At 34.7% G+C, this 27,508-nt stretch overlaps 1 protein-coding gene across 4 annotated transcripts; it reads right to left on the bottom strand.

Moving 5' to 3' along the window:
- Positions 1-15,433: 15,433 nt before the first annotated feature.
- LOC110114279 (cellulose synthase A catalytic subunit 4 [UDP-forming]) lies at positions 15,434-27,141 on the bottom strand. 4 transcript variants are annotated; one of them, XM_020847106.2, is made up of 13 exons: positions 26,704-27,141; positions 26,092-26,162; positions 25,947-25,998; positions 25,716-25,854; positions 19,654-19,920; positions 18,775-19,120; positions 18,443-18,580; positions 18,112-18,237; positions 17,808-18,020; positions 17,469-17,724; positions 16,902-17,101; positions 16,279-16,632; positions 15,434-16,199 (listed from the first exon to the last, which is right to left on the bottom strand). In XM_020847106.2, the coding sequence occupies exons 1-13, from the start codon at positions 26,894-26,896 to the stop codon at positions 15,612-15,614; spliced, it is 2,943 nt and encodes a 980-aa protein (XP_020702765.1). In that variant the 5' UTR covers positions 26,897-27,141; the 3' UTR covers positions 15,434-15,611. The 4 variants fall into 4 exon arrangements, with proteins under 4 accessions (XP_020702765.1, XP_020702766.1, XP_028554638.1 ...); XM_020847107.2 differs by lacking the exons at positions 25,716-25,854; positions 25,947-25,998; positions 26,092-26,162 and having other exon boundaries at positions 19,654-19,799; positions 19,874-19,920; XM_028698805.1 differs by lacking the exons at positions 25,716-25,854; positions 25,947-25,998; positions 26,092-26,162 and having other exon boundaries at positions 19,874-19,920; positions 26,704-26,823.
- Between the last annotated feature and the right edge of the window lie 367 nt (positions 27,142-27,508).

Here is a 27,508-nt window from a genome sequence, read left to right as displayed (position 1 = left end):
GACATGATTATTGTATATATAATAATATATATATATATATAATGAATTTATGTGTTACTAAGTCACTGCTAGAGTGTTAGTTTTGAGTTATTCGGTTTTCTTCCTTCAATTTGAAGCTGTTGTGGTTTTGAAATGCCAATTAGGGCATCACATTTGCACATTTTTCTATCATTTTATTAGGAATTTTGATCTTATGATGCAGTTATAATCTTATTATGAAGTTATAATAGTATTAGTGTTTGGAAATGCTAATTAGAATTTTGAGATGCCGATTAGGGTTTTGAAAATCGAAATGCCGAGTTATTATTAGCAGTTGGCTATCTTCGATTCTCTGTTATAACAATATCTATTATTCTGCTTGATTAAACTTTGTTACATGTTATGCTAGATTGGAATATCCATAGCAATTTCTATTATTTTGTTGGCAATCAGCCATCTTTAGTTCTCCGTTGGAAGTTGGCCGGATATTTTCAGTTGTTGTTAGCATTTGACAATCTCTGATTCTCTGTTTTCACACTTGGCATTGTAAAATCTGTGGTTGGCTATTTACTTATTTAGGTAGTTGTTTCATATTGAATTAGTAATTATACTTAGCTATTACCTTTTTCAGTTTTTCCTTTGTATAATTTGATACAATTGATTCAATAGATGAAGGATTCAAACATCATTCCTATGAGTTTATATGTCAAGAAAATGAGGAAGTTCGCATTGAAGACAATGTGGTAGAGACATCTGATGATGCATGTATGATGTTCAGTCGTAATTGGAGAGCGTAGAGAGTGACTTCCAGGGTCATTTTGAGATGTTATCTAATCCTACAGATAGTAAACAAAGGTGTAAATATAAAAGATGTGGTGTTCAATACTTATATAATAGTAAAAATGGAACTGATAATTTAAGGAGACACCTGCAAAATTGAAAGAAAATAGATATACGTGATATAAGCCAGCTCATATTGCAAACCGATTCTAATACATCTATTTCTACGACTGACCATAAGTTTGACATCGTAGAATTTTATGAATTTATTTTTACTGCTTGCATAATTATGGCATGATTTTCTCTTCCAATGTGTTGAATGGTTGGTGTTTGAGTCATTTTATAATCTATGCTTGATGGAAATCAGTTTATAATTTGAGAAGAGCGTCATTATGGGTGAAGGTCAATTTTTTTCTATTAGATGTATTTGTACATATTGTTAATTCTTATTGGTCCAAGAGGAATGGTAAATGACCAAATTAATATGTAAAATATTAAACTGTACTTGTTGTTCGTTTTACAACATACTTCAGTCTACCACTGTAATTATAAATTTTATTTTATAATTTAATTAAAAAAAATTAGTTTCAATGTTTTTGGGTGCATACGGGTCGTAGCCGGCGGTTGACCAGGGACCGGAAGCGGGTCAGGTTCGCGTCCAGTGAAGATCCGTTTTCTAAAAAGAGTCAGGTTCGAGTTGGACCAAACCCGATATTAAACATCCCCTAGCAATTGGAAAAGTATACTTATGCCAGTAAATTGACAGGAATGATATAGTCAAATAATAAATATAAATGCTATTTAAAATCTTCATGATTGTATGAAAATAAATCTCAAAAACTAGGGGGGTTCAATTCTTAAATATCTATCAAAAATTTTTAAATTTTGGAAATCTATTAAAATTCATAGTTAAATTAAATAATAAATCATTTTTAAAAAAAATTTTTCTTTTAAAAGCCAAAAAATCCATATACTCTATGCAATCGTTTGTTGGAGGCATGATGAATCTAAGAATAATTTCAGCTTTGAAAGAAACAAATGTCCTATTTGAAGAATAATTACAAGATTTATATCATCACATAAATATATGACGGTAAGGATTGTATGTGTGTTTTTTTAACCGGTGGCTTCCCTTCGGACACCACATGGAAATGGTTAAGATCAGTCATCTTAATCAGTGACTTGACAGAAATGACTCCACAAAGAACCCTATTTTTGGTCCAAACGACACCATAGATAGAATGATTTATTTGAATGGTGGAATTCAGTTCAACTAGCTTGGCTCCTTGTCTCCAAATATAGGGTTATCGGTCAACGACTAACCATTACTCCCTAATGACTGAGTAATGAATCATATTAATCAATTGATAGGCAACAAAGCATTTTGTTAGTCATGTGACTTGATTTGTTGCTCTTAAACAAGCAATTCACCTTATGTCTACAAGTTTCTTTTTCTTCTATATGAAGCAAACTCATGTTGCAACTGGATCATCCGGTAATTAGTTCCGACGGTCAACACCATCCTCTGACTAAAGTAGACTAGAGGGAGCCTGGTATAACTATTGGGACAATTGAAACTATGGGATTTTATATCTGTATCATCTCATTCCCCCTCCACCTACCGCTTAAGTACAAAGTGATAAATTTTTATATTAAATAAATTTTTAAATTTGTTGTTATTATACGTCATATACTATGTATTTATTTGCTAACGACTGAATAGTAATACAAGTCTTCTATTATCGAGGACAAGTTAATAATTATTTAGGTTTGCGTTATAAGAAGCGAAAACTCATTATAGGATAAATTCCTCAATATTGAGGATGAAATATTTAGTCAGCATCTTATTTTTATCTAATATTATTTCCAAAAAAATTTCAAGGAGCTTAATTCGTTAAATTCTCCTTAAATATAATAGTCAAAATAGGTCAGGGATCCCAAAAGCTCAAAATTTTTAAAAGCTCAAGTTATATAAAGGTTACTTGGATTATCCAGTTTACAAAGGCATCAATAAGACGCTACGGGTATTTTGTTAGTGCTAGGTTTTGCGGTATACCCCCGCCGCTTTGCGTTTTTTTCCCTCCCTTTGCGGGAGGGGATTCTCCCTCTTCCCTGTGATGGCTTCTCTACATCTCGATTTCCCCCCTCCTCCTTCCGCCTCCGTCCCTGGCTCCTCCCTCTGGGGAATCCTATGCTGAAAATGTTTTCAAACCCACTATACCTAAAGCTAATCTTTCCAGTTCTCTTTCTTATGCTCGTTTTCATTGAAAAAGCTTTAACCTTCAACATCAATGATCTGTCCGAAGTGAAAAACTGTGGTGGTAAACAAACGCCCTCTCTCTGGATTATCTCCCTTGGTCCATTTACGCAGCGGCTTTCTCAAGAAAGCCATGCAAAAGCTCTGCCTCTAAAAGGTCCATGTCTTCTTTCTTTGGCGACAGTTGGCTCCTACCCTAACCCTCACCCATATTCTTTTGTGAAAGTTTCATCCACTTCAGAAGACCTTGAAATTCATATTCTGTCTTGGCGGTCCTGCGTCTACCTTGCGTAAACCTTTCATCTTACAGAGATGGTCCCCAAAGTTCAAGGCCGAACGTGATTGAGGCTGCTCCATACCCATCTGGACAAAATTGTGGATTTTCCTCTTGGCTCTTGGACTTCCTTACCGGTTATCTCTCGCTCGCCGTTACATCGTGATTCCTATTCTCTGTCGATGCTCTCACAGCTAACAGACGACTTACTTTTTGCCCGGGTATGTTCCTAATCACTAAAGATTCCATTTTGCATGGAGAAATTCCTATAGAAATTGATGGTGAAGACATGGTCTCTCTGTACCTTTACGACTGGAAAGGCCGGATCGGGGCTTGTGAAGGATGTCGGCTCGTTGATACATCCTTTTCCTTATGTCTAAAAATCAAAAACCCTCAACCAGCTTACTCACAACCTCCAAAAAAATCGTGGTAGGAGTTACTCCGACACATGAGCTCCTCAGCTTCGCAGATCACTCTTCCAAAAACCATCGCAAAAATCCCTCTTTTTTGTTGCTGAACCTCCACCAATCCTATTAATCCCCAGCAAAAACGCATTCCTGATTCTTCTTCCTCAGGCACTGAGATTGCCCGTTTCTCAATCCTTACCTTGAATCCTCCTCTCCCAAATCTCAATTCCCCTTACTGAGATTTACCTTCTTCTCTCGAACAACCCAACGCCTCATTACCAACTATATCCCCAAAATCCCTCTTTGGCAACAAGTTTGCTTTTCTTCAGGTCCGCTGAAGAAGACCTTTCCCCAAATCCTGAATGAACAGGGTGTGTTCTGGGAAAATGATCGTTTCCATTCCCAATATTTGGGGAAGAACCGCCTGATACCTCCACCTCTTAGGCAAAAAAATCCATACCTGTCAAAGGTAACCCCTACCAAGTCCAAAGCCTGTCCAAAAGGAAAATCGGCCAGAAGGCCAAACCACAAAATCATAATGTTCCATCCCCAAAATTTGCTAGTTGGAATGTCCGGGGCTTCAATCACCCGGACAAGTACGGTTTTGTAAGTCGCTCATTCGTGATTCTGATCTCAAGTTACTCTGTGTTCTTGAAGCTAGATCTCTCTGGCTTTCGTATGGATGGATAATTGGTTTTTTTAATCTCATTTTGTTGTCTTTGAGAATGAAGAAAGTTCACAAATAATTTCAAGGATTCCAATTCCAGGCAGGATCTTATGGCTAATCTTGGGATTCCTCTGTCATCAATTTTAGGCTCATCCGTACTTCACCTCAACTTATCCATGGGGTTCTCTCTGCGGGATCCTTCCCCCCCCATTTTTACTTTCTGTTGTCTATGCCTGCAAAGTATGGATGAGAGAAGAAGCTTGTGGAATCAATTAATGATCTTACACCACCTCTGATCAGCTAGTGGATGTGATGGAGGATTATTATGGTGATTTTAACTGTTTGCCGCTTTGATACTGAAAAAGCGGGTGTACTTGCCTCTCGGAAAGCCTGTTTGGGAGAATTAAACATGTTGTTTTTAAATTGTGGTGTGCAAGACTTATTCATCCACTGGTCTTTTTATACTGTGTTGTATCAAAGGGTGGATAACCCGATCCACATTCCAAACTGGATAGAGTTTTGGTTTAACTCTGCATTTAAACTTGACCACTTGCCTTTAGCTACTTAGCAAAGTGGATGCTCCTCAAGGCTCAGATACACTCCCCTCTATATATCTTTAATCCCTCTCATGAAAACACTATATCTGCTAGGTTACAAATTAAAAACTTTGCGCACGGATATGGAGGGCGTTTCTGGGTATGATGTTTATACAGCTTTTCTTTTGGTCAGTCGGCTAGAAGTCCCATTGGCTATCCTTTTTCTCCTAGCTTGGCATTGCCATTAAAGGCTTCTTAAATAGGGAACTGGTTTCCTTAATTCCTGTCTACCTCCATTTTGGAAACTCAAAAACAAAGCAAAAACTCTTGTTTACAGGAGCTTCAACATCATCCCTTTGGACAATGATCTGTAAGCACATAATAAGATTAAAAGTATCAATGGTAACCTCGGTTTTCTTTTGGTCAATGTTCATTGGCTACTCTTGGGGTTAACTCAAAGAGCAAAACTTCTTGGATTTCTCAAGGTGAAGATGATTTAATGCTCTTCTCTGTTGCTCTAGATTAAGGCATAAGAAAAGACAATATAAAGAAGTTTCTCAAGAGAAATAACACCAACTAGATAAGGGGACATTTTACCATCATACAATGCTGAGGTTTCTAGGGCTATCTTTGTAAACCATTTTAAAAAGATCTACAACCCCTACCTTTAAAACCCTGCAACTCTAATGCCTACACATCCCTGCTGGTCGACTGTCCCCAATCCATACTTTATGACATGTGCATTGCATACAGTTTCTATCTTAGAAGGGTCAAAGAAGGCTGTTTTTGAGGGAAAGTGTTTCATCTACACTGGGCCCTGATGGTTCTCATTTGGTTTTTATAGGAAAGCTTTGGCATGATTGGTTTTCAGTTTTCAAAAGCTGTGAGTTAATTGTCTTCACCTCTTGGTTTCAATCCCTAGGGAATGAAAGCAACTGGCTATTACTTTTATCCAAAAAGACTAGCATTGCTAACATCACATAAAAAGATGGATACTATCGACTCTATATCTCTTTGCTAATGTGTTTTATTAAAATGTATTTGCAAGATCCTTGCTAGTTTTCCCTGAAAGTTTGTACACACAAAAAGCAAATACAATTCTTCTAAAAAAATGTTAGGAGATAACTACACATTTGAACAATAATGTTTGGAATCATCAAAACTTCATAAGTTGCAAAAATGTAAAGCATGCAAATAGCAACTATCTTAACAAGGATAAGCCAAACATCTCAGCATATGTCCAGGCAAAGCAATCCCTGAATTCACATAGGAGTTCTTTTATTTTTTCTATTTGTTCTTCAGGTAGGAGGACACTGATGAAGGTCGAGCAAAGATCTTCCTCAGTCCGAGAGGATATAGTCGGAAAGCGATGGGATTTCTTTGAGTACTCCTCAAGATGTCGACCATCAAGAACATTTTTGTTGGGGTCATCTTTGAGACCCACTTTTGATAAATTTTTTTAATGGTGGATCTCTAGGGGTACACAGCAGATGTCACACCATTATTTATATATATTTTTTTCTAGAGATGTGAGTCTCTATATTTGTTTTTTCTTTATGCTGGGACCTTTCGGTAGTGGATTCTTGGATATGCTTCTAACTATCACACTCCAATGCTCATCGTACATATCTTGATTCTTTCTTTGTTTAACTATCAGAATAGATGGTTACTTTTACCTCTATTGGGACCTTTCAGTGATGGATTTTTGGAAGGCATATAGGTTTGTAGATAAGACACTACCCAGATATTTCACCCTCAATTTGCGAGGACTTTATGATCTGAGTTCTGGTTTCTTATAGGCGTAAGCCCCTATAGTTAATTACCCCTCCCGATAACGAGAGAGAACTTTCGATTAAGGCTAGTCGTCAATCAGATACGTAGAGATACTCGTTATCTGGCATATAGTAGCAGTATGGGCTTAGGATTTGGTTTGAAAATTTGAAAGATTTGATATTTAAATTTGAAAATTTCACCATCTTATACTTAAAGCTTATGGTGAGGGAATGGATGATAGACCCAATCAAGATCCCATGGTTCAATCACCCCGGGCCATCGTGTTCCCCGGTCTACTTAATCAGAGGAGGTAGTCAACCCAACCTGATAGAAGGATCCTTGTCAGCAGCCATGTGTTGCTTCATCCAAGGGGACCTTGTAGACCTAGGGTGAATGTTTGTCTAAGGGGATAAGATTGAATCCACCTTAGCTAACATAGGGCTTTGTGTACTATCGATCATATCCTATTGATTCATATCCCAAAGATTTGATGCCACTAAGGAGCGTATTGGCTCTGGCCATAACCGATATTTTGTGGTGCCAGTTGGCAGCAAAACCACTCAGTTCAGAGGGTCCCGGGTCATAACCATTTATCCTGCGGTACCATTTGGCAGCAAATTGCCGGTCAGAGGACACGTACAACGTCCTTAATTACATGAGATTATTTGAGAATAGATCATAGTGATATTTTTGACTAGGCATTTAGCCCTATTGTGAGCTAGAGTAGTTTTAAATTTATCCACCTTGGCAAACTATTATGGAGGGTGGATGAATTTTGCTTTTAGTGATTGATGGATGATTTTGAATTTAAATATATTGGAATTTGGGATTTATTAGGTATTGGACTTTATGGAGTTTTGAATTTTGAATTGACTTTTGAGAGACATTTGAAAAATGTCTGAAATTAACCCCTCTAGTTAAGATATTCGATCAACACAGCCATTATCGGGGTGTGGGGTCATTTATTGACCAAACCTTGTTGACCCTATCATCTTGTCGATAGGGGATCGAGTTTCGTAAGCTTTGTGCCTTTGTTTGTGAACTTTCTTTGTTAAAGGCCTTGAAGGCCTAACATGAATTCAATAAAATAAATATACCGATCGTCGCGATCGTATACTTGTTTGTTGGCTCGAACCTTGTTGACTCCTATTAATCGGTATAGAAGGATCGGGTTCCGTAGGCTTTATTCCCTTCTAAGTAGGGCTACAAGCAAACCAAGCATTCGGCGAGCTACTCGATGCTCAGTTAGATTGAAGCTCATTTGTGATCGTTTAACTAACTAAACAAACAAACTTGAAAAATATTTTAAATGTTCGATCCTTAAAAAAAAAAGCTTGAACACTAATGTGTTCGGTTCATTTATATTCATGAACAACATCATTTGAAGTTCGTGAACAAGCTCAACATTAAGCTCAATAAAAAGCTCGATAAAAGCTCTAATGGAGAGAAATGCAATAGGTAAGCTTCATTTAAGAATATATTTATATAGATTAATCATATTTTCATTTTAAATAGATAACTACTTTTATTATAAGTTTAATTTTCTGAACAAAAGACATTTCATATTTGTCCATATTTGCTAGATTATTTATTTAAGATGTTCATGAACAAATTTAATATTTGTTTCTTCAATAGATTATTTGTTAAATATGTTCATTTACATAGCTTGTTAAGGCTTGTTTGTTTAAAGCTCAATAAGCATTAAACGAAACAAACATGAACCGAACATAAACACCCTTGAATTAAATGAACCAAACATGAACACAAACAATAAAGCTCGAATCAAACATGAAACAAACTTGAATAAGCTAATGATAAATGAACTCAAACATGAACACTCACATACTCGGCTCAGCTCAATTCATTTTCTTTTTTAAAGGCATTGAAAGCCTGATATGAATTCAATAAAGCAAATATACCGATCATCGCGACTGTATACTTGTTTATTGGTTCGAACCTTATCGACTCCTATTAATTAGTATAAAAGGATCGGGTTCTATAGGCTTTATGCCCTTGTAAGTGAACTTTCTTTGCTAAAGGCCTTAAAGGCCTGATATGAATGTATAAGATAAATATTTCGGTTGACTTTTTGATCGCATATTTATCCGATAACTCGAACCCTATCTACTCCTATTTGCCTGCTTAGGAGGATCGGGTTCCATAGGCTTTGTGCCTTTATTAGTGAATTCTCTTGATTATAGGCCTTGAAGGCCTGATATGAATGTATTAAAACAAATACACCGGTCCCCGCAACTGTGTATTTTTTTGAAGGTTCAAACCCTGTCAACTCCTATTGATCTATATAGAAGGATCGAGTTCGAACTTGAATTCATCTGTCAACCCGCACAGCGTCCCTAGGCGTCACGTGAGTATCTACAATATGCTCACCGGGGTCTATACGGGTTATAATTATATTTTTCCCTTTAGTGTACCTATGTGTATACAATTTATGGTGTATGTGTATGGGTATTTTGAAATATTTAAAAATACCTTATGTCCGCTTGAATGAATGTTGCAGATTAGGTGGTGGTGCGTTATAGATTATAGACACCTTCTGTCTGCTTATATAAGTGTTGCAAATCTGGTGGCGTTATGGTCTTGATTTTATGAGGCATCTCCTCATCTTAATGTTGACTCCCCCTTTTCTCATTCACCAGGGAGGGTTCTTCTCGAAGTCCATGGTCATTGCTTTGAAATGAACTCTTTTCAAGCTCTTTAGCATAGTAGACTTGTTACTTCCTGTGTTTGTGGACATCATAACCATTTTCTTCTTAAATATAGGACTAAGAAGAAGCCTTGGAACACCAGGAAGTTTATTTCTAATTTATTCAAACAACTCTTCCTTCTGCCAGGTGTCCTTTTTCGTACATCGAGTTACCCTTGTACCCGACATACTTGAAGATTTTAATCACCATTATCGTAGGTGAAATCTATACTTATGCCCACAGTGATTTGTTGTACCAATGATATATCTACTATTGTTATCCACAAGCGGCTCATGTATACTTGCGGGGGACCGCTGTATCTACTACGACCTCCTGGAAGTGTTCATAGGAGACCCATTATTTCTGCATCATATTCACATTTCACCAATCTCACGTGGTTTGATGATTGTATTTGTTTGTAGGGAACGATCTCCTACTATCAGCTGATAGTATTGCCATCTCAATCTTATAGGTTTTTATTCGTAAGAGTTTATTGCGCTGTTTATGCCGAATGTTGAATGAACTCCACTCATTACTAATTCCTTCATACATTTTGACCCCTATTGCTTGTAGGATTCAATATATTTAGCTACATCTTAATCGTATGTTTGTAATAGATGTTCATGACTGCTTGCATGTAGATGAGCCATATTGAGTGTCACAAATCTTCTATATTCTCAATTAGAGGAAGAAGTGATTCTTGAATAACAAGAGATCCTTTATCTTGATTGTTCAAGCCTCTTGCGGTCTGACCTGAGTTCAATTCATTTGTCATTCGTATCTGGGTCCAGTTCAACGTCATTTGCTTAAGCTTGTTTTGAGTTGATTTCATATTCAAGACATGATTCATTGAGCTTCAAACTCTAGTAAACTTGAAGGTCCAATCTCTTATTACTTTAGTTAGAGCTTTAAATTAGTTCTTTTATGTGCACTTGTTTTAGTTTTGAGTCCCAGTATAGTTCAGACTCAAAATGAGCCTCTTCCATCTGTTCGAGTCCCCTGCTGTCCAAATATTTTTCAAATTTGAGTCTGAGTTCAAACTCAAGTTCTCTTGTTTTAAGTCCAAGCTTATGTTGTCTTTCAAGTTCATTTAAGTCCATTTGATTCAAGTCCACAAGTCCCTAATTGTTCCAAGTCCTTATCTTATTTCAGATAAAATTTTGGCAGCCTCCCAGCGTCTCCCCCGTTTAGCGGGAAAAAACCAAGAGGCAACCTTCACCTCAACGCTATGTGAGCACTTCAGGTAGGTGTCAAAAATGACACGGCGGTGGCAAATATATTATTATCCCCACCCGCTACGTGAGCGTTTAAGGGTGTTTTGTTTATTATTATTTTATCCCCCTCACGCCACGTGACCACTCCGGGGATTATCCATCTCGTTGCAAACGCCACACCGGTTTCACTCCCTACAATGCTACGTGAGCACATAGGGGGTTTTCCGGCTCGTCGTAAGCATCGAGCATAGGATTTTAGGTGACTACCTGCCTCATCATAGGCGTCATACTAGCTTCCCTCCCCGCAACACTACGTGAGCGCATAGGGGGTTTGTCATCTCATCGCGAACATCGAGGATAAGAATTTAGGCGATTATCCGCCTCGTCTTAGGTGTCGCACTAGCTTTCCTCCCCACAACACTACGTGAGCACGTAGGAGATTTGCTTGTTCGTTGCCAACATCGAGAGTAGAAATCTGAGGGTCGAGGGGTCTCTCATCTACCTCACCGTAGGTGTCGCACCGGGTTCCCTTCCCACGACGTTAGAGAAAAGCATGTATAGGCGGTCTCTCTCTCTCTTTCTCTCTCTCTCTCTCTCTCTCTCTCTCTCTCTCTCTCTTTCTCTTACGAGCTGAAGGAGCAAAAGAGTCAGGCGGGGTTCGGAAGAGGCGGAGGAGATAAGAGCTTAATTGCTGGGTTTAGTCGGGTAGAGAAGTCGAAGGAGGGATACCATCTGCTTCCGACTGAAGTATCGTGACTTCTGATCCCTCAAACAGGGAAAATCATCATAGGAGCAGAGTCGACCGACAATGAAGAAGCATGCGAGAGGGGGGAAGAACAGGAGAGAACAACCCGATAGCTTTGTTCTTGTGTCCTTTTAAGGACACGAGGTTATGCAAAGAAATAACACGAGGTCGTGCAAGAAATGACATCGGTCATGCGAGCGACGTGCGAATTGCATCGAGGACGTGCGACGTGCTTCGACAGAGAGCAAGTAAGCAAGAAAAAAATTTCTTTTTTTTATTTATTTCAATACAGTTGACGGGTCAACAGAGAACGGGGCAATGATCAAGAGCAAGATTTGTGAATAAATCACTAGAAGGAGTAACTATTACGTTCGGACAAAAAACTGGAAATTTGGACGTATATCGAGCAATACCGAGTGCTTAATATCAAGCTCTAGGTGACGTGCATATCATTATTGGTCTCTGGACGCGTCCGATGACCTGACGTAATAATTGCTCCACTAGAAGGGATTGTTTTGGCATATATTTGTATGAGGTAAGAAGGATTTCTGAGATTCTTTGCAATTTTTTGGTTTTTTTTTTGTATCCGGTGGTTAAATGTCAAATTGATTGTCATCTTTAGGTATTCTTAGGTATTTGGGATGTTCTAGACGTAACGACAAAATTTGTTTCACAATCGGAGGTCATTTTGAAAGAAGCAAGGCCTATTTACCTAAATATGCATGTTTTTTCCTTGGGACGCATGCCACCACTTGTATTCTTAGGTATTTGGGATGATCTCAACTTTTTGAAGTGCATAATCGACTTATGAAGGTGAGTGAAATTTGATGTATGGTCCAGTGAAGGCCCATTTGTACAACTCGCCACCAATAATAGTGAAATTCATTGCTTATCTTTGAAGTCATTTTGTAGTTGTGGGATCTTCTAGTAGCACACCATCTTATAAGAAGGATAAGATGAGATCAATCCATGAAATCTCTCTTGGGAGTAGTATAGATCCCAATTGTATGGGCTTGAAAGTATGAGAGTAATATTCTGGCATAGTAAATTAATGTCAAAGCTGTTTTATCAACTAGTGGATAATGTCCATCTATTTTAGCTAAAATTTTACTGACATAAAAGATGGAACATTATACAACATTCTCTTCTCAGACCAAGATCGAATTGATAGCTTGGGCAGAAACAGTTAGGTATACATACAACTTTTCTCTAAGTATTGATTTAAAAAGTAGTTGCAGAGAAGCCAAATACTTTTATAACTATTCGAAGGCTTATGGACATTCATCAGTCCATTGGAATCCTGAGTATCTTAAAGAAGGGCATATATTTGTCCCTTGAGCAAGCTAGGAAATGAGATAGTGATGCAATCCTTCTATTCAGCCTCTAGACTTCCTTGATATTTCTCGGGTGCACTATATTTCTTAGTGCCTTGTTTTCTTAGAATTTGTCTCAATCCCTTGATGGGTTATCATGAATCCTAAGAATGTTTTAGAAGCTACTCCAAAAGCATACTTGGCAGAGTTGATTCGCATGTTGTAGTGTCATAGCTAGTGGAAGCACTATTTGAAATTATATATTTATATATAGAGATTTTTTTAACACATTTTACCAATATATCATCAACATATACTACCATAGTGTGCCCAATAAGATCTTTGAAAACATTATTCATAAGTAACTTATATGTGGCCCAACATTTTTTTGTATAAATAACATGACTAGATAATAGTATAAACTCTTATTTGTCTGAAATCGTTGCCTCCTCATCTGTAAGATTCATCTTTATTTGATTGTAACCGAATCAGGCATCCATGAATCTTAGCAGTTGATGTTCGAAAGTGGTATCAACCAAGTGGTCAATACGAGAAAGCGAAAAATTATCCTTCGAGCATACTTTGTTGATATATGTATAATTTTTGCACATTCTCCAAGATCCATTAGCCTTCCGCACCATGACGATATTCGCCAGATAGGCTGGATAGTGCACTTCCCGTATAAATCTGACCTCTAAAAGTTTATCAAATTCCTACTCGATTGCTTGCTGGCGATCTGGTGCAAAATTCTATTTCTACTAGATTACAAGCTTGCAAATCAGGTTTACTTTGAGGGAGTACATGATCACTTCATGGTCGATTCCAGACATATCAACTGGATTCCATGCAAAAATATCTTGGTTTTTACGTGGAAAATCTACATATATTTTCTTCTATGCGTTTAAGAGAAAATACCCAATCTGCACAGTCCTTGAAGGTTATTTTTCTGATATGGATGCAGAAATGAGTTCTTCTATAGGAGAAGCCCTCTGAGGGATATCCTCATTATGGAGATCAAAATCTTTGATGATTAAAGTAACTAATGAGAACATTTGAGCCTGCCTAAGATAGCATGATTGTGCTACTTTTTTATCTCTGCGTACTATATTGACTCCCTTCGTGATAAGAAACTTTACTTTAAGGTGAGGGATTGATATCAAAAGTTGACAATCTTGGGCTCGTTGTATTCATTTCATCGAGGCGATCAATTTGACTATAAGCATGTCATGTTCGGAAATTAATTGATCATCCAATTTATGATTTGAACTTTCCAAATGCGCTTCGGGTCTTCGATTTGAACCTATTCAGGCTCGGATTGAGGCGAATTTGGTGTCGTTGTGTTCGTATTTTTGAGACGTTCAATTCAACTATAAGTTTTCTGAAATCTGACTTTAGATGGTCCCATATTTAATTTCGGAAATTTTCAATTTGATTCTTCCTCGAGATTTGTGCCCTATCAAGATAATTTTTTGATGAGATATCAATGATATTTATTTTATTTACTTAATTGGCTTGTTTCATGTGTAGTGCTTAGCCGTTGAGAGAACCCAGTCAGATCAACCTCGAGCATCTCAGATGATACAAGGAAAAACATCAATATTTTATAATAATAATGAAATTCAAGCGAAGATCTAATATTAAAATTCATAGTTGAATTTTCCTCACACCATCACTTTACAAGCTTCCTCAGCCGGTGGGAGTCCTAAAATCTCAGAGCTAGTTTTGAGTATTAAGCATATTTGGGCTCGAATAGTATTCAGGCAACACGGGAAGCCACTACGAGTTGCTTGGTCTGGACAATATATCAATGACCATTCAACTAGAGATTGCATTATAGTACTATACAATAAAAGGCTATCATGAACTTCAACATTATTGCCCATTGCACTAATATGGAAATGTTGTTCAAAGTGATAGAGAAATAGATGGGGATATTACAAGTAGAATTCAAGTTGTATGATTGAAGTGGAGGAATTCGTCAGACTTGTTGAGTCATAGAAAAGTACCACTCAAACTTAAATGAAAATTCTATAACTTGGTGTTTAGACCTGTAATGTTTTATGGCATAAAATTTTGGCTATTAAAAGAGAAGCATAATATTAAGCTAAGTGTTGCATATATGAGAATGCTCAGGTGGATGAGTGGCTTTACTCTTCAGGACAAGATACGAAATGAGCATATACATGAAAATGTTGGAGTAGCTTCAATGGCAGATAAGATTAGACAGAGTCGCCTTAAATGATTTGATCACATAAAAAGGAGGTCTTCTAACTCTCGGTTAGGATAGTAGATGCATTAAATTTAACCTATGTCAGGAAAGGTAGAGGTAGACCTAAAAAGATTCGGTAGAAAATATTAGAAATGACCTTTTTTTATTAGATCTAAATTAGATTTTAACTCTTACATGCTCAATTGAAATTTATCTCATTATATTGAGCCTTCAAATAATCATTCAATAAGACATCCCTTCGCTAAACATTCAACATAATAAAAAAAGCAATCTAAACGTTAATCCTAATGATTCACATGACTAACTTCTTTATCTATCATTTAACACATTCAAGTACCTTGCACTGATGACCTTATTAATCAATCAATTTTGATGTAGGACATGCAGAAATTTTTATTTTATTAGCAAGAATTTTCAAGTCATAAATCTCAAATAATAATAATAATAATAATAATAATAATAATAATAATAACAATAATAATAATAATAATAATCTAAAAGCTATTTAGATTAGACTCCAGCATTTAGATTAGGCTCCATGGATAAACTTTGAATAATAAAATCATAAGAGCTTGATAAAGTTTACAAAAGTGATATGAAAAATAATATAATACAATTATTATAGGCAAAAAACCATACAATATGATTCACTTATGAATTTAATCAACATGTGAAAAGCAATTAGATTAATAAGCCAAAAAAAAAAAATCCTCTTTTGTCTGACCAAAGCATTAGCAATCAATCGAATTGCATCCCTGTGAGCCGGAAGAATCATCTGTATTGCTTATAAATGGATCAATCTTAACCCATAGAAGCGAGAAAACAGAAGCAAGCAACACAGACCAGAGCACAACAATGGTCGGCGTCCGGTTTTGCCGGCCCATCAGACCCTTGAGGAAAGGATAGAGATGAAGAATCACCCATAGAGAGAAGAAAACTTTACCAAACAAAGGCCCCCATGCTTCATAACCACTGTTCAATGCATCAGAGAAGCCGGCCACAACGCCGACCATGTTTAAAACAATGAGGGTGGTTGGGGGAATCAAAAGTGTTGTCCACTTGAACACATAGAGCTCGCCGAATTCTGCATCATCAGAAGCTTTTGCTGTGACAGTGAAGTTTGTATCAACACCAGCTAGCATCTTTAGAAAACCTTGAAAGACCGCAAAGAGATGGGCGGAAACACCACCAATCACCCAAAACTGCTCATTACGCCACCAGTCCTCTACGCCGACACCGCTCCAGCGAAGCTCCAGAACGCTGGTAAGGATGATGGAGATAAAGAGGCCAAGGAACAGCATACTCGCAACATTGGAGAGCTGATTTCACCAGAAACAGAACTTTAAGTTCAAAACTTCAACATTTCAGATGACATGCAATGCAAATAAAGCTACTTACAGTTGGAATGATAAATTTCCCAGTGAGAAGACAGATGGCAGGCAAAGAACAATAAGCTATAAGAGGGAGGGAAGTGAATGGATAGACAATGGTGTTTATATAAGCCAATCTCTGCAGCCATTTGAGACGACCACCTCCATAACCATACCAGAGTGGGCAATGTCGGCTGAGGAAAATTTCGACAGAACCAAGAGCCCACCGGAGAACTTGGTGAAGACGATCAGAAAGATTGATAGGAGCTGATCCTTTGAAAGCAGGCCTTAATGGCATGCAGTAGATTGATCTCCAACCACGACAGTGCATCTTAAATCCAGTAAGAATATCTTCTGTAACAGACCCATATATCCAACCAATCTGAAAAATAGAAAAATAAAATAAAAAGATATACAAGAAGTAAAAATTTGGCAACAAAAAAAAAATACAAGAATTTGAGGGATTTACATGCATATGAATGAATTCTAACTAATATATTTAAAATAAATATATATTTTAATATCATCTATAGTAGAATATTATATAAATATAAAATTTTTGATGTTATATACGCATAATAATTTAATGATATGCTCATAAATCCCCCAATAATTTAAACTTTGAAAAATAGCAAACAAATCTATGCTAACCTCCTTTCCCCATTCAGTTTTCTCCTCATATCCACAGCTAATGACATGAATTGCTTCTTTGATCAGAGTTGATGAGTTTACAGACTCTGGCAACCCACCATTTTCCATCAGTGTAGATTCTATGAAAACACTAGACAGACCAAATGACTTCTCAAAACTCATTTGGGATATTAACATTGATCTCTCATATTCATCATAGTCTGCAAGTAAGAGAAAGGTTTTGCATGATACCAAAATAAATTTATAATCTGAATTGTGCAAGAAAAAAAATACAAAAATAATAGAAGAAATGGGGACTTACATATATACCATAAAAATCTTATATATTTACATATCTAACAACTAAATATTCATATTTACTTATATAACACTCTAAAGTTTAAATCACATCCAAGTATACATGAAAAAAAATACATTTTACATTAGATAAATTAAAATTAATTGTATTTTTTATGTGACATAGATATTAGAATATTATATAAATAAATATAAAGATTTAAGTGTTGGATATGTAACTACATAATAATTTTGTGGTATGTAGTTCCCCTATAAGAAAATAATACTCACTGTCTATTTCTTTCAGATTAAATATCGCGGCATTAAGATCTTCCCGCCTAGAATCCTTGAAGCTTTCATTTTTATCTTTGGAAGCTTTTTTTGAAGGACAGCAGCAACAGCAGGAACAGCACCAGGAGCAGAAAGAAGATTTGGGAAGGGTGGGCAAAGATGTTGGCCCATAACCATAGAGTGCTTGTCTATTGAAAACACAACCAGTGCCAACATAAACTGGTCCTTGGATTCCATCAAGTCCTTTCATGTTGACCTGGTAGAATGATGGGTTGGAAAAAAAATCAATAAGAATAACAAAGGAGTTAAAACGAACAAAAAGTTTTCAGTTATGGTTACATCAAAGAAGACTATGTTCCGGTTCGCATATCGGTCACTGCGATCGATTCCATCAAACCTCTGGGGAAATTGAACGTAGCATAAATGTGGACCAACTTGAGGATCCATCATAAAACACATGGCTTCACGGACTGCTTTGCTATTGTTAACATAGTGATCACAGTCAAGGTTAAGAATGTATGGGGCATTAGTCAGGACTGCTGAAACCCGGACCTGTGAAATGTAATTACAGCAAAACATAAATACTTTTTTTAAGTCAGAAGAAGAGAAGAAATCAGGTAGCTTAATAACAAACAATCCATACAAGAGCATTCATTGCACCAGCTTTCTTATGGTGTTGATATCCTGGTCTCTTTTCTCTTGATACATAAACAAGCCGAGGAAGCTCATTTCCTTCAATATCATGAGCACCACTATGCCCAAGAAATACCTGAAAAAATTTTAAGGCTAACGATATTTTACTAGCCAAAAAAAGTATCAAGCTTCAAATAATTTCCTTTTTGACTATAGGATGAACAAAAACCACCCAAAAAAATAAAATAAAATAAAATAACTGTGAAGAATCCTTGGATCATAAGAAACTTATTCTATGTCACATATATATGAATACAATTAGATAAAAAACATCATCAGACCTGGATCATGCCTGGATGATCACGAGTGTTGTTCCCTGGCCAAGGAGTTCCATCTTGCATGACCCACCCATCCTCGGGTGTTTTTTGAGCCTTAGCAACCAGAGCATTTATCCTGACTTTGTACTCCTCATAATCTCGCTGCAATTAATTTCATGGCCAACATTCATTCAACACATTCACTTGTAATGACTTTTAATTATATTGAAAAAATGTCATATACCTCAAAATACGTGGATTTAAGAGAACATCTAAAAGCATGGAAAGAAAATTCTATTGCTGATAAAAGCACTTATAAAAAAATAAATTTTAATTTATGGAATTAAAATGCTTACTTTCATTGCCCTGCGTTCCTTCACAAAAGATGGCTGAACTTTATCTTTCAGGTAGTCAAATTTCTGCGAAAAATAGAACTCAGGCGCACGAGGTTCTATCAAGTATTTCTTACAAAATGGAACCCACTTTGTTGCAAACTCAGCTGTTTCTGCCATGGCCTCAAATGTAAGCATGGCAGCACCATCATCGGAAACATAGCAGGATACTTTTTCAACTGGATAATCCACAGCAAGAATTGAGAGAACAGTATTTGCAGTAACTAGTGGAGGCTCTTTTAATGGATCCACAGTACTAACAAAAAAGTCCACAGAAGCAAGCATGCAAGATTCACCCTCCATTTCATATCTAAAGGAAGCAGAGAAATGCAGTCAGACTAACCTGATTGCAGATCTTTAAAACAATAATTCAGTTTTTATTAGCCTCAAATAATCAGATGAATATAAGCCATGTGTAAGTAAAAGCCACTCAAGTGTCTTGAAAATAATTTCCAGTTTTCAGACCTTTTATAACAAGCCATGTCTTAAACAAGGCTTTCCATTACACTAAATATACTCAGTCATAACATTTACGAACAGCAATGATGACCATGATAACAAAATTCACCAAAAAAAATGTTAAAAAAAAAAACAGCTGTAACATATAATACTAGTAAACATTTTTCAGCAAATTATTTTTCAGTTTCAAGACATAAAAGTTCTAAATGAAAGACCCTAATAACATAAGTTGCAGGTTACGCAATAATATCAAAATATCAAAAGGAAAAATCTCATCAAAGTACGATAAGCTTGCGATGAATGGTTTACAATTCTAACCGATCATGCCAGTACATATCAATCGAAGGTAGCCAAAAAGAATTCTCACAAAAGCCGAATTAATACCTTGAAGAAAGAGTATCAATGTATGTCTCCCTGCAAATAGGAGACCACTTAGGAAACTGATCCAACACCCAAGAGAATGCAAACCAAACCTCGCATATGACTGAAGTTAGCCATAGACCATAAGCACTATCAACAGGATTTGTAATTCTATAATGGAAGAACAACCCAAGAATTATTAATCGCAATATAATCACAGCCCTATAAGGTGTGAGCTTATTACGAGATATAGGAATGATAGCTGAAAATGGTTTCCCAGCTTCTTGGGACCTGCATCCAGGAAAAAGACATTGGAAATTGTAATGACTTGCATTAACTAAATAATTAAAGAGAAATATTTTAGAAATTCAAGAATTAACAATTATACACTTCCCATATATGCATTTTAGTAAGCTACCCTGCATGGTACACAATCACCATATCATTGAATTATATATATTAATTAAGTAAGAGTTTCTTTCATCAACCTCATAACATGGAAAAAAATGTGAGAAGCAAACTATGCCTTCGTGTAATTCTTTGATAATTTCCTGGTAGGATTCAGCCAATGAAAATATTTGAGTGATTTATAAGAACTGGGAGTTTACACCCTTCATTATGATATGCAGCAAATTGTATGTTTTCCATAAGCTCTAAAAAACAATAAATAAATAAATAATCAAATTGTTGGAAACTAATTATTTTTTGTAGCAAAAAATTATATCAAGAAAATTATTAAAGTATAAATTATGGTGTATTAGTTGATATAATGAGCAAGATGATTTTCAAAAGGATAACATATATATACATACAAGGGTTACTTCATACTTTTTAGCTATCGCAAATTTTGTAAAATATCAAATTAAAGCATGATTTTATCTTAATTCTTCGTATTTCTTGACAATCAACTCTAACAACTAATAATTCCCCATAAGCGCATGGTCATAATTTGCTTTACTAAAATACCTTAGCAAAAATTGTAATTTTCGTTGATCTAAAGTACCATGTAGTGCATACGAAGACAAATACAAATTTGATACTTAAATAAATGAGAATCATTTAAGGCCTTAGGGTGAGACTTAAGCGATCACTTATGTGCTACCCAAAGCATCAAACACCCTCAAGGAAATATAGCTTCTGAACAATCGAGGAGTTAAGGCATCACCATAGGCACTCTTCTAAACAAAATAAGGCACTTAGAAAAGAAATAGATACATCACTTCTTTAAATTTATTTTTGTTATAAGGAATATTTTCAAAGAGTATAAAAAATGATAGTTATCACATTAAATTATAAGAAATCACGATCCAAAATTTTATAAGTTAAAAAACTAAGCTAAATAAATTATTATAAGGATATATACTCTAACAAAAGATTATAGTTAAGTATAGCCTAAGGTTAATAGCATTCATTATTATCAATTTCATCTTTATCATGATTCATACTATTTTCTCTATCCCTAGATTTAAAACCTTTCATCTCTTCATAATCTCCTTAACACTATAATTATCTAATCACAAGTCCTGGATAAGAAAAGTAGATGGTTACGTTAAGTAGTCGATATCCAGCATAAAACTTGTTGAACAAACATGACATAAATTCTTTAATACATAGTGTTAATGCTAGAGCATTCCCTAAAAGCGACATGTTGTATGACATGAATATAGTATTAAATAAGAAAGGGTTCCCACATTATAGATGAATGAAGACAAAGAAATTAGTCAATGAAACTAGAATTAAAATAAGAACTTAGAATATGGGTACTCTTATAGAAAAAATAATAAAATTAATAGATACAATGATTTATAAAAAGATAAAGATTTTATATATTCAAAAATTAAATTGGCGGGAAAAAAAGCTAAAGTGATTGATAATTTCAGATTTAAACTATAGTATTAATATAGGAGTTGTACTAAAAATAGTATAGATGTGATTGTAAATAAGCATATGAGGGACAATGTTATAGATATTAATAAAATTGAAGATAAAATTATAGTTTTAAAGATTGTTGTTGATGCTAAGATTATTAACATTATAAGTGCTTATGCCCCTCAAGTAATCTTGCATATGTATTCAAAAATAAAGTTATGGAATGACTTAAAAGAAATAATACAAAGGATACCTCTTGAAAAATGATTTTTTATTAGATGAGATTCAAATGAACATATTAGCAGAGTGTTAGAAGATTTTAAAAGCATTCATGGTGAATATAAATTTGAAGCTACTAATAAAGATGATAGGATCATATTAGATTTTGCTCTAGCTTATTCTAATTGCTAATATTTTATTAAATAAAAAAGATATGAGTATTTTGTAACTTATAAGAATATATATAACAAAACTAATATTTATCACTTATTATAAGAAAAATAAATTGTTTAGATTTCAAAAATTGTAAAGCATATCTATGTGAAAGTTCATGTACATAACATAGCTAATTAGTTTTAAATTTTAAGATGGAGTGTAAAATAAAAATTAAAGAAAATATTGTCTTAATATTAGATATGAGTATTTAAAAAAAGCTATTAAAAATATTTTTGTGAGTAAGATTCAAGATCTTAAGAATTGAATTATTTATGTGGAAGCTTATATTTTGTGGGAAAACAATAGCTAGTGAGATTAAGTGTGTTGTAAAATATATGTTAGAAGAATAAAAATAGCTCTTAAGAGTAAAAGTAGTTGGTGTTAGAATCGAAATGTGCAAAAACGATAAAAAAAATTTATTATAAAAATTAATTTAGATTTAAAATCTCAAAATATTTGAAAAAAAAATATAGAGCAACCTATAGGGAGTCTAAGAAAGTAATATATAATAAAAAACAATTAGATTTTTGTGATTTATATAATATATTAGAAACTTAGAAGAGCAAAATATGTATACATAAGTTAGTCAAGGAAATATATAATAGAAGTAAAGATTTGTTTAAGTGAAGTGAATTAAAGATAAAGATCAAAATGTACTTTTCTTATAAAAATATTCAATATAGATTGATGAGATATTCGATAAAATTTTCAATAAAGATTATGAGAATACGATTGACTTTAGTGACCTTAGCACCCTAAGTATAAATATAGATTTTTGTTTTTATCATCATATTAATAAAATCAAAGTTCGAGAGGACTCAAAGAAAATAAAGTGTGAAACAAAAATAGTAAACCTAATGATATTCTAATAGAAGCGTGAAAATGCTTAAAAGATAAAGAAATTTTTGACTTAATAAACTCTTCAATATTATTTTGAAAACTAAAAAAGATATCTGATGAGTGAAAAAAGATTGTTGAATCCCATTTTTAAGAATAAATGTGATGCAAAAGAGTGTATGAATTATAGAGGAATTAAATTAATGCATTATGCATTAAAATTATGGGAGAAAGTAACTAAGCATAAATTACGACTTGATACTAATGTTTCTCATAATTAGTTTAGATTCATGTCGGTTAGATCTACTATGGAAGCTATAAATTTTCTTAGAGGTTTGATGGAAAAGTATATAGAGTAAGGATATGATATTTATTGATTTAGAGAAAGCATATGATAAAGTTCCAAGAGAAGTACTCTTGAGAGTTCTAGAAAAAAAAGGAGTTAAAATCACTCAAATTTAAGTCATTAATGATATGTTTACATGAGCTGTTACTAGTGTTCAAACACAATGTGGTTTGACCAAGTATTTTCCTACAATCCGATTGCACCAAGGATAAACTTTAAGCTCATATCTTTTTGTTTTAGTCATGGATGTTCTTACTAGAAATTTGCAAGAGGATGTACCTTGTTGTAGGTCTTTTCCTGATGATATTTTTCTTGTTGATAAGAATAGAGATGGAGTTGACAAAAACTTTAATGATGGAGGTCAACCTTAGAGTCTAAAGGTTTTCATTGAGTTGATTTAAAACTGGATACATTGAGTGTAATTTCAATAATAAAAGATCTAGTGGTGAGATTGTGGCATTGGTTGATCAAGTCATTAAAAAAAGTGCACGTTTTAGATATTTCAGGTCTATTATTCAATGTGATGGTGAAATAGATTGGGATATTATTAGTAGAAATGTTGAAGTGGAGGAATGCATCAGACTTATTGTGTGATAGAAAAGTACCACTCAAACTTAAGGGAAATTTTATAAGATAGTGGTGAGACCTACAATGTTTTATGGTGCAAGTATTGGCCACTAAAAGAGAAGCATAAAATTAAGTGTAGCAGAGATGAGGATGCTCAATTCCGAGTGGCTTTACACTTAAAATGCAACGCGAGCATATACGTGAGAAGGCTGGAGTAGCACTAGTGGCAAATAAGATTAGAGATAGTTGCCTTAGATGGTTTGGTCACATAAAACGTTGGCCTTGTGATATCCTTGTTAGGAGAGTAAATATATTATATTTGACCTATGTTAAGAAAGGTAAAGGTAAACCTAAAATGATTTGGTTAGGAAATATTAAAAAAAATATTTTTTTTTATTAGATTTAAATAAGAATTTGACTCTTATTTGGACGCAATGGAGAAAAATGATTTATGTAACAGACCCCATATATAGTGGGATAAAGTCTTGTTATTGTTATTGTTGTTTTATCTCAAGGACTTGAAGCTCTTGCACCTGAATTTAATAGAATTTCTTTCCAATGGTGCATACATGTTTCTCCAACTATTCATATCCTTTTCAAATCATCCCATGTCAAGTTATTACCTTTCTGTGGTGAAATTGCAATTAAAAGGGCATAATTATGGTGAGATGATATCAACCTACCTTCTTTCTCTTTATTTGATTTACCTCTTTCCTTTTAGTTTTTTGTAAAGATAGATAGATGAAAGCACAAAAGTGGCCTCCTTACCCTCCTTGCATGCTCTCATTCTCCACTCTCTTCCTCATTTCCTTTGAAAAGATGAGGATGTAAGTTTCGGTTGCAAAATCGTAGTTAGGCGTGTAAATTTTTTTTTCCTAGTTCAGAGGTATTATTATTCGGTAAAAGATTCTCCTTTTGTTTTATATCATGTGTGTGTTCACGTAAAATTTAATCACTTACGACATTAATACTAACTATTCTTGATGAGGATAGGAAAGTGGGGCCAGGAACACATATAAATTTTAAAATGGCACTTCACAAGTAAACAAAATTTAAAACTTGAACCAATATAGAATTGCCTAGTTTTGTCTAAGGCAAGCTTGAATTTTGCTTTATCCATCGGTGCTAATACTTTTATTATTGATGATGAGTTTGTTTTTATTAGTAATAATTACATTCATCATTTATTAATAATGAATACCCTTTTATGCCACTTTAAAATCTAGCTAGCTATAAGCAAATTAACCATGCTTCATGGTTTAGTTTCAGAATTAAATATTAGTAGAAATGTGTGAAAAGAAATAGGGGACAATACAACAAGCAAATAGAGTTCTGGACTAGGTGGGGCTCTATATTTGTTGCCTCTTTCTAATGTCAATTGGAATAAACATAAATGATAACAAGGAGAGGGGCTGTGGTTGGGGGGTCTTGGAAAAGTGAGAAGATGATAGAAGTTGCCGGTAGAGGCAATCACAAACAACCACAAAGGTGCTGATGTCAATGTCAAAAGAATATGGGTGACCAAATAGGTTTACTTCATTTTAGTACTTCAAATTTATGAGGATAATCTAATCAATATACACAAGCTAATAACAGGAAACATTGACCTATATGAAAGTTTACTATATGTTGAGAACCTATACTAATAGCATCTAAGAAAATAAATCGATGTGAAACAATCCTCGAAATTCGGAACCTCAATGAAAATTTGACAAAATATACCACAATATTATATGGGCGCCATCTCCTTTCCAATAGAAAATGACAACTTCATGCTGCCTTAGAGACAATTTGATATCATAAGATTTCATTTGTAATACAACAATTTGTGTAGTTTAAAATAGCATTTAACCTAAGAAAACAATCAACTCCTACTATTCCAGTAATATATATGATTATTTATGTTGTCATAGAGTGTTCTGTTTTAACATACTAATATGATGACCGACCATTTGGCTCAAGGTTAATCAACAAAGAAGTACAAATTATAGGATTTTAAGCACTTTTTTATTCAATATATATTGATACATACTCTTTGGCTTCCATCTGCTGTTCCAAAGGGACCTGAGTTTTCTTCAATGCCTTTTTGTCGGCATTCTTTTTAATTTTCTTCTCTTTCCAACTCTGTACTCTGTTCTTCCATATAGGGTTTCCAGATACATCATTTAACTCTTCAAAAAAAATTATAAAGAAACATTATTACTTAAATTTTCAAAAATTCATGGATGTTAAAATTTCTCAGACAACAAAAAACTATGCTCACCACTCTCCGTCATGGACAGATTGCTTAAGTTTCTAGCATGAACCCCATCATCCTGAAAATGCAAGAAACTCAGATAATCCATCATTCTCCCAACAATATTATGTAACAACATCAAAATACCCTATCAGTTTTTCAAATATCCAACCTGGTCATCTTGTAAACGAGATGCCATGGTTACATGCTCCACAGATTCCAGGTCTTTCAGGGAATCTTTCTCTGAGCAGATTAAGTGCCAAAATTAGAAAAAGAAAATTATTTCACCATCAGAGATTTACAATAAGGCATCACTCCAGCTGAATAGAATGGAACTTTACGGGGCTGTTTGCTACAAATAGGATTTAAATCTATTAGGGTTTAGTAAATCCGGTAAATCCAGATTTAATAAATGCTAGAAAGTGTTACATCCACATAAATGTTTGGCATGATCGATGTTAAATTCTAGTAAATTCTTCGGCATTTTTTTTTTTTTTTCAAATTTTTTGGATTTAAATTTAGAAGATGCATAATGAGAAGAAGTTGTTTATTAAATCTCTTAAATCCTATTTCTCTTACAGGATTTACTAAATGCGGAATGTAGCGTAAAAATCTGAAGAAAATGGGATTTAGAAAGGTAGTAGAATTTATGTGGCTCATGGCAATATTTAGGCTAAATGTTGCAACCAACACCTCAAGTGAAAAAGATAAGTATACATGCTCAAAATTTAAGCTCTCTAAGTAATCAGCATGCAAAAGTCTAGAAAAAGAAACAAGAGCATACCTCCGGCATGAAAATAAGGCTCGCCACACCTCAAGCAGCTTTCCCGATTTTCTCTGATCTCTTCTTCGAGACAGGATCGGCAGAGAGGATAATTGCAGTTAGAGCAGGCAACGAAAACCTCATCGCTCGACGAAGATGAGAATCCCACTAGCTCCCCGCAGGTGCTGCAGAGAGGGATACCGGATTCCATCATCCTTCCTCTTCCTCACCTCAAAGCACGCCCTATCTCGTAACCCCCCAACCCTGGAAACAGATGGAGGCATCTCCAAATGAGTCGGTCGCTTTGTAGGTAGAGGAAAGAGAACTGAGTACAGTAGTTGGGGCATTTGCATCAGAAGGTGGGAGGCAGTTGGGGCGTTGATATCATCAGCAGGTTGAAGGAAAGAGTGGAAGCAAAGGCCCCTTTCAGTTTTCTGGTCGTGAGGGTTGGCGGGGAAGACGAATACTTTTGCAGAAAGGTACATAAGTAATCCTAAATGAGAAAGTTAGCTCAAATAAAGTATTAGTAAATCCTATAAATTTAAATTTAAAAAATTATTAATATATTAAATCTTTAAAATACTTTGACAAAATAATTAGGTAAAAATATTTGGCAATATAATTTAGGATTTGAAGCTGTTAGTTCATTTCAAAATTAAATTTTAATTAACGTCAAAAAGTTATGATAATAAATAATATAATTATAAATTAGATTTATTACTAATTATAGTAGTATTCATCTTATTCATTTCTTCGTTATTATTGCTTTTTCCACATCACCATCTCATCGTGTCTGGTTCACCCTCACATGCTTCGCGTGAAATTT

Source organism: Dendrobium catenatum, unplaced genomic scaffold, assembly GCF_001605985.2.
Source record: "Dendrobium catenatum unplaced genomic scaffold, ASM160598v2 fragScaff_scaffold_1143, whole genome shotgun sequence".
Lineage (NCBI taxonomy): Eukaryota > Viridiplantae > Streptophyta > Magnoliopsida > Asparagales > Orchidaceae > Dendrobium > Dendrobium catenatum.
Note: the sequence above shows the minus strand (reverse complement) of the source record. Positions and strands in the feature narration are given on the sequence as shown.

Excerpts from the sequence above, each read along its gene's own strand:
- LOC110114279 (XM_020847106.2), bottom strand. The coding sequence starts at position 26,896 with ATGATGGAATCCGGTATCCCTCTCTGCAGCACCTGCGGGGAGCTAGTG. Across the intron at positions 25,999-26,091 it reads CTCGTTTACAAGATGACCAG|GATGATGGGGTTCATGCTAG; the intron begins GTTGGATATTTG and ends TTGCATTTTCAG. Across the intron at positions 17,102-17,468 it reads TAATCTGAAAGAAATAGACA|ACTATGATGAATATGAGAGA; the intron begins GTGAGTATTATT and ends TCTTACTTGCAG.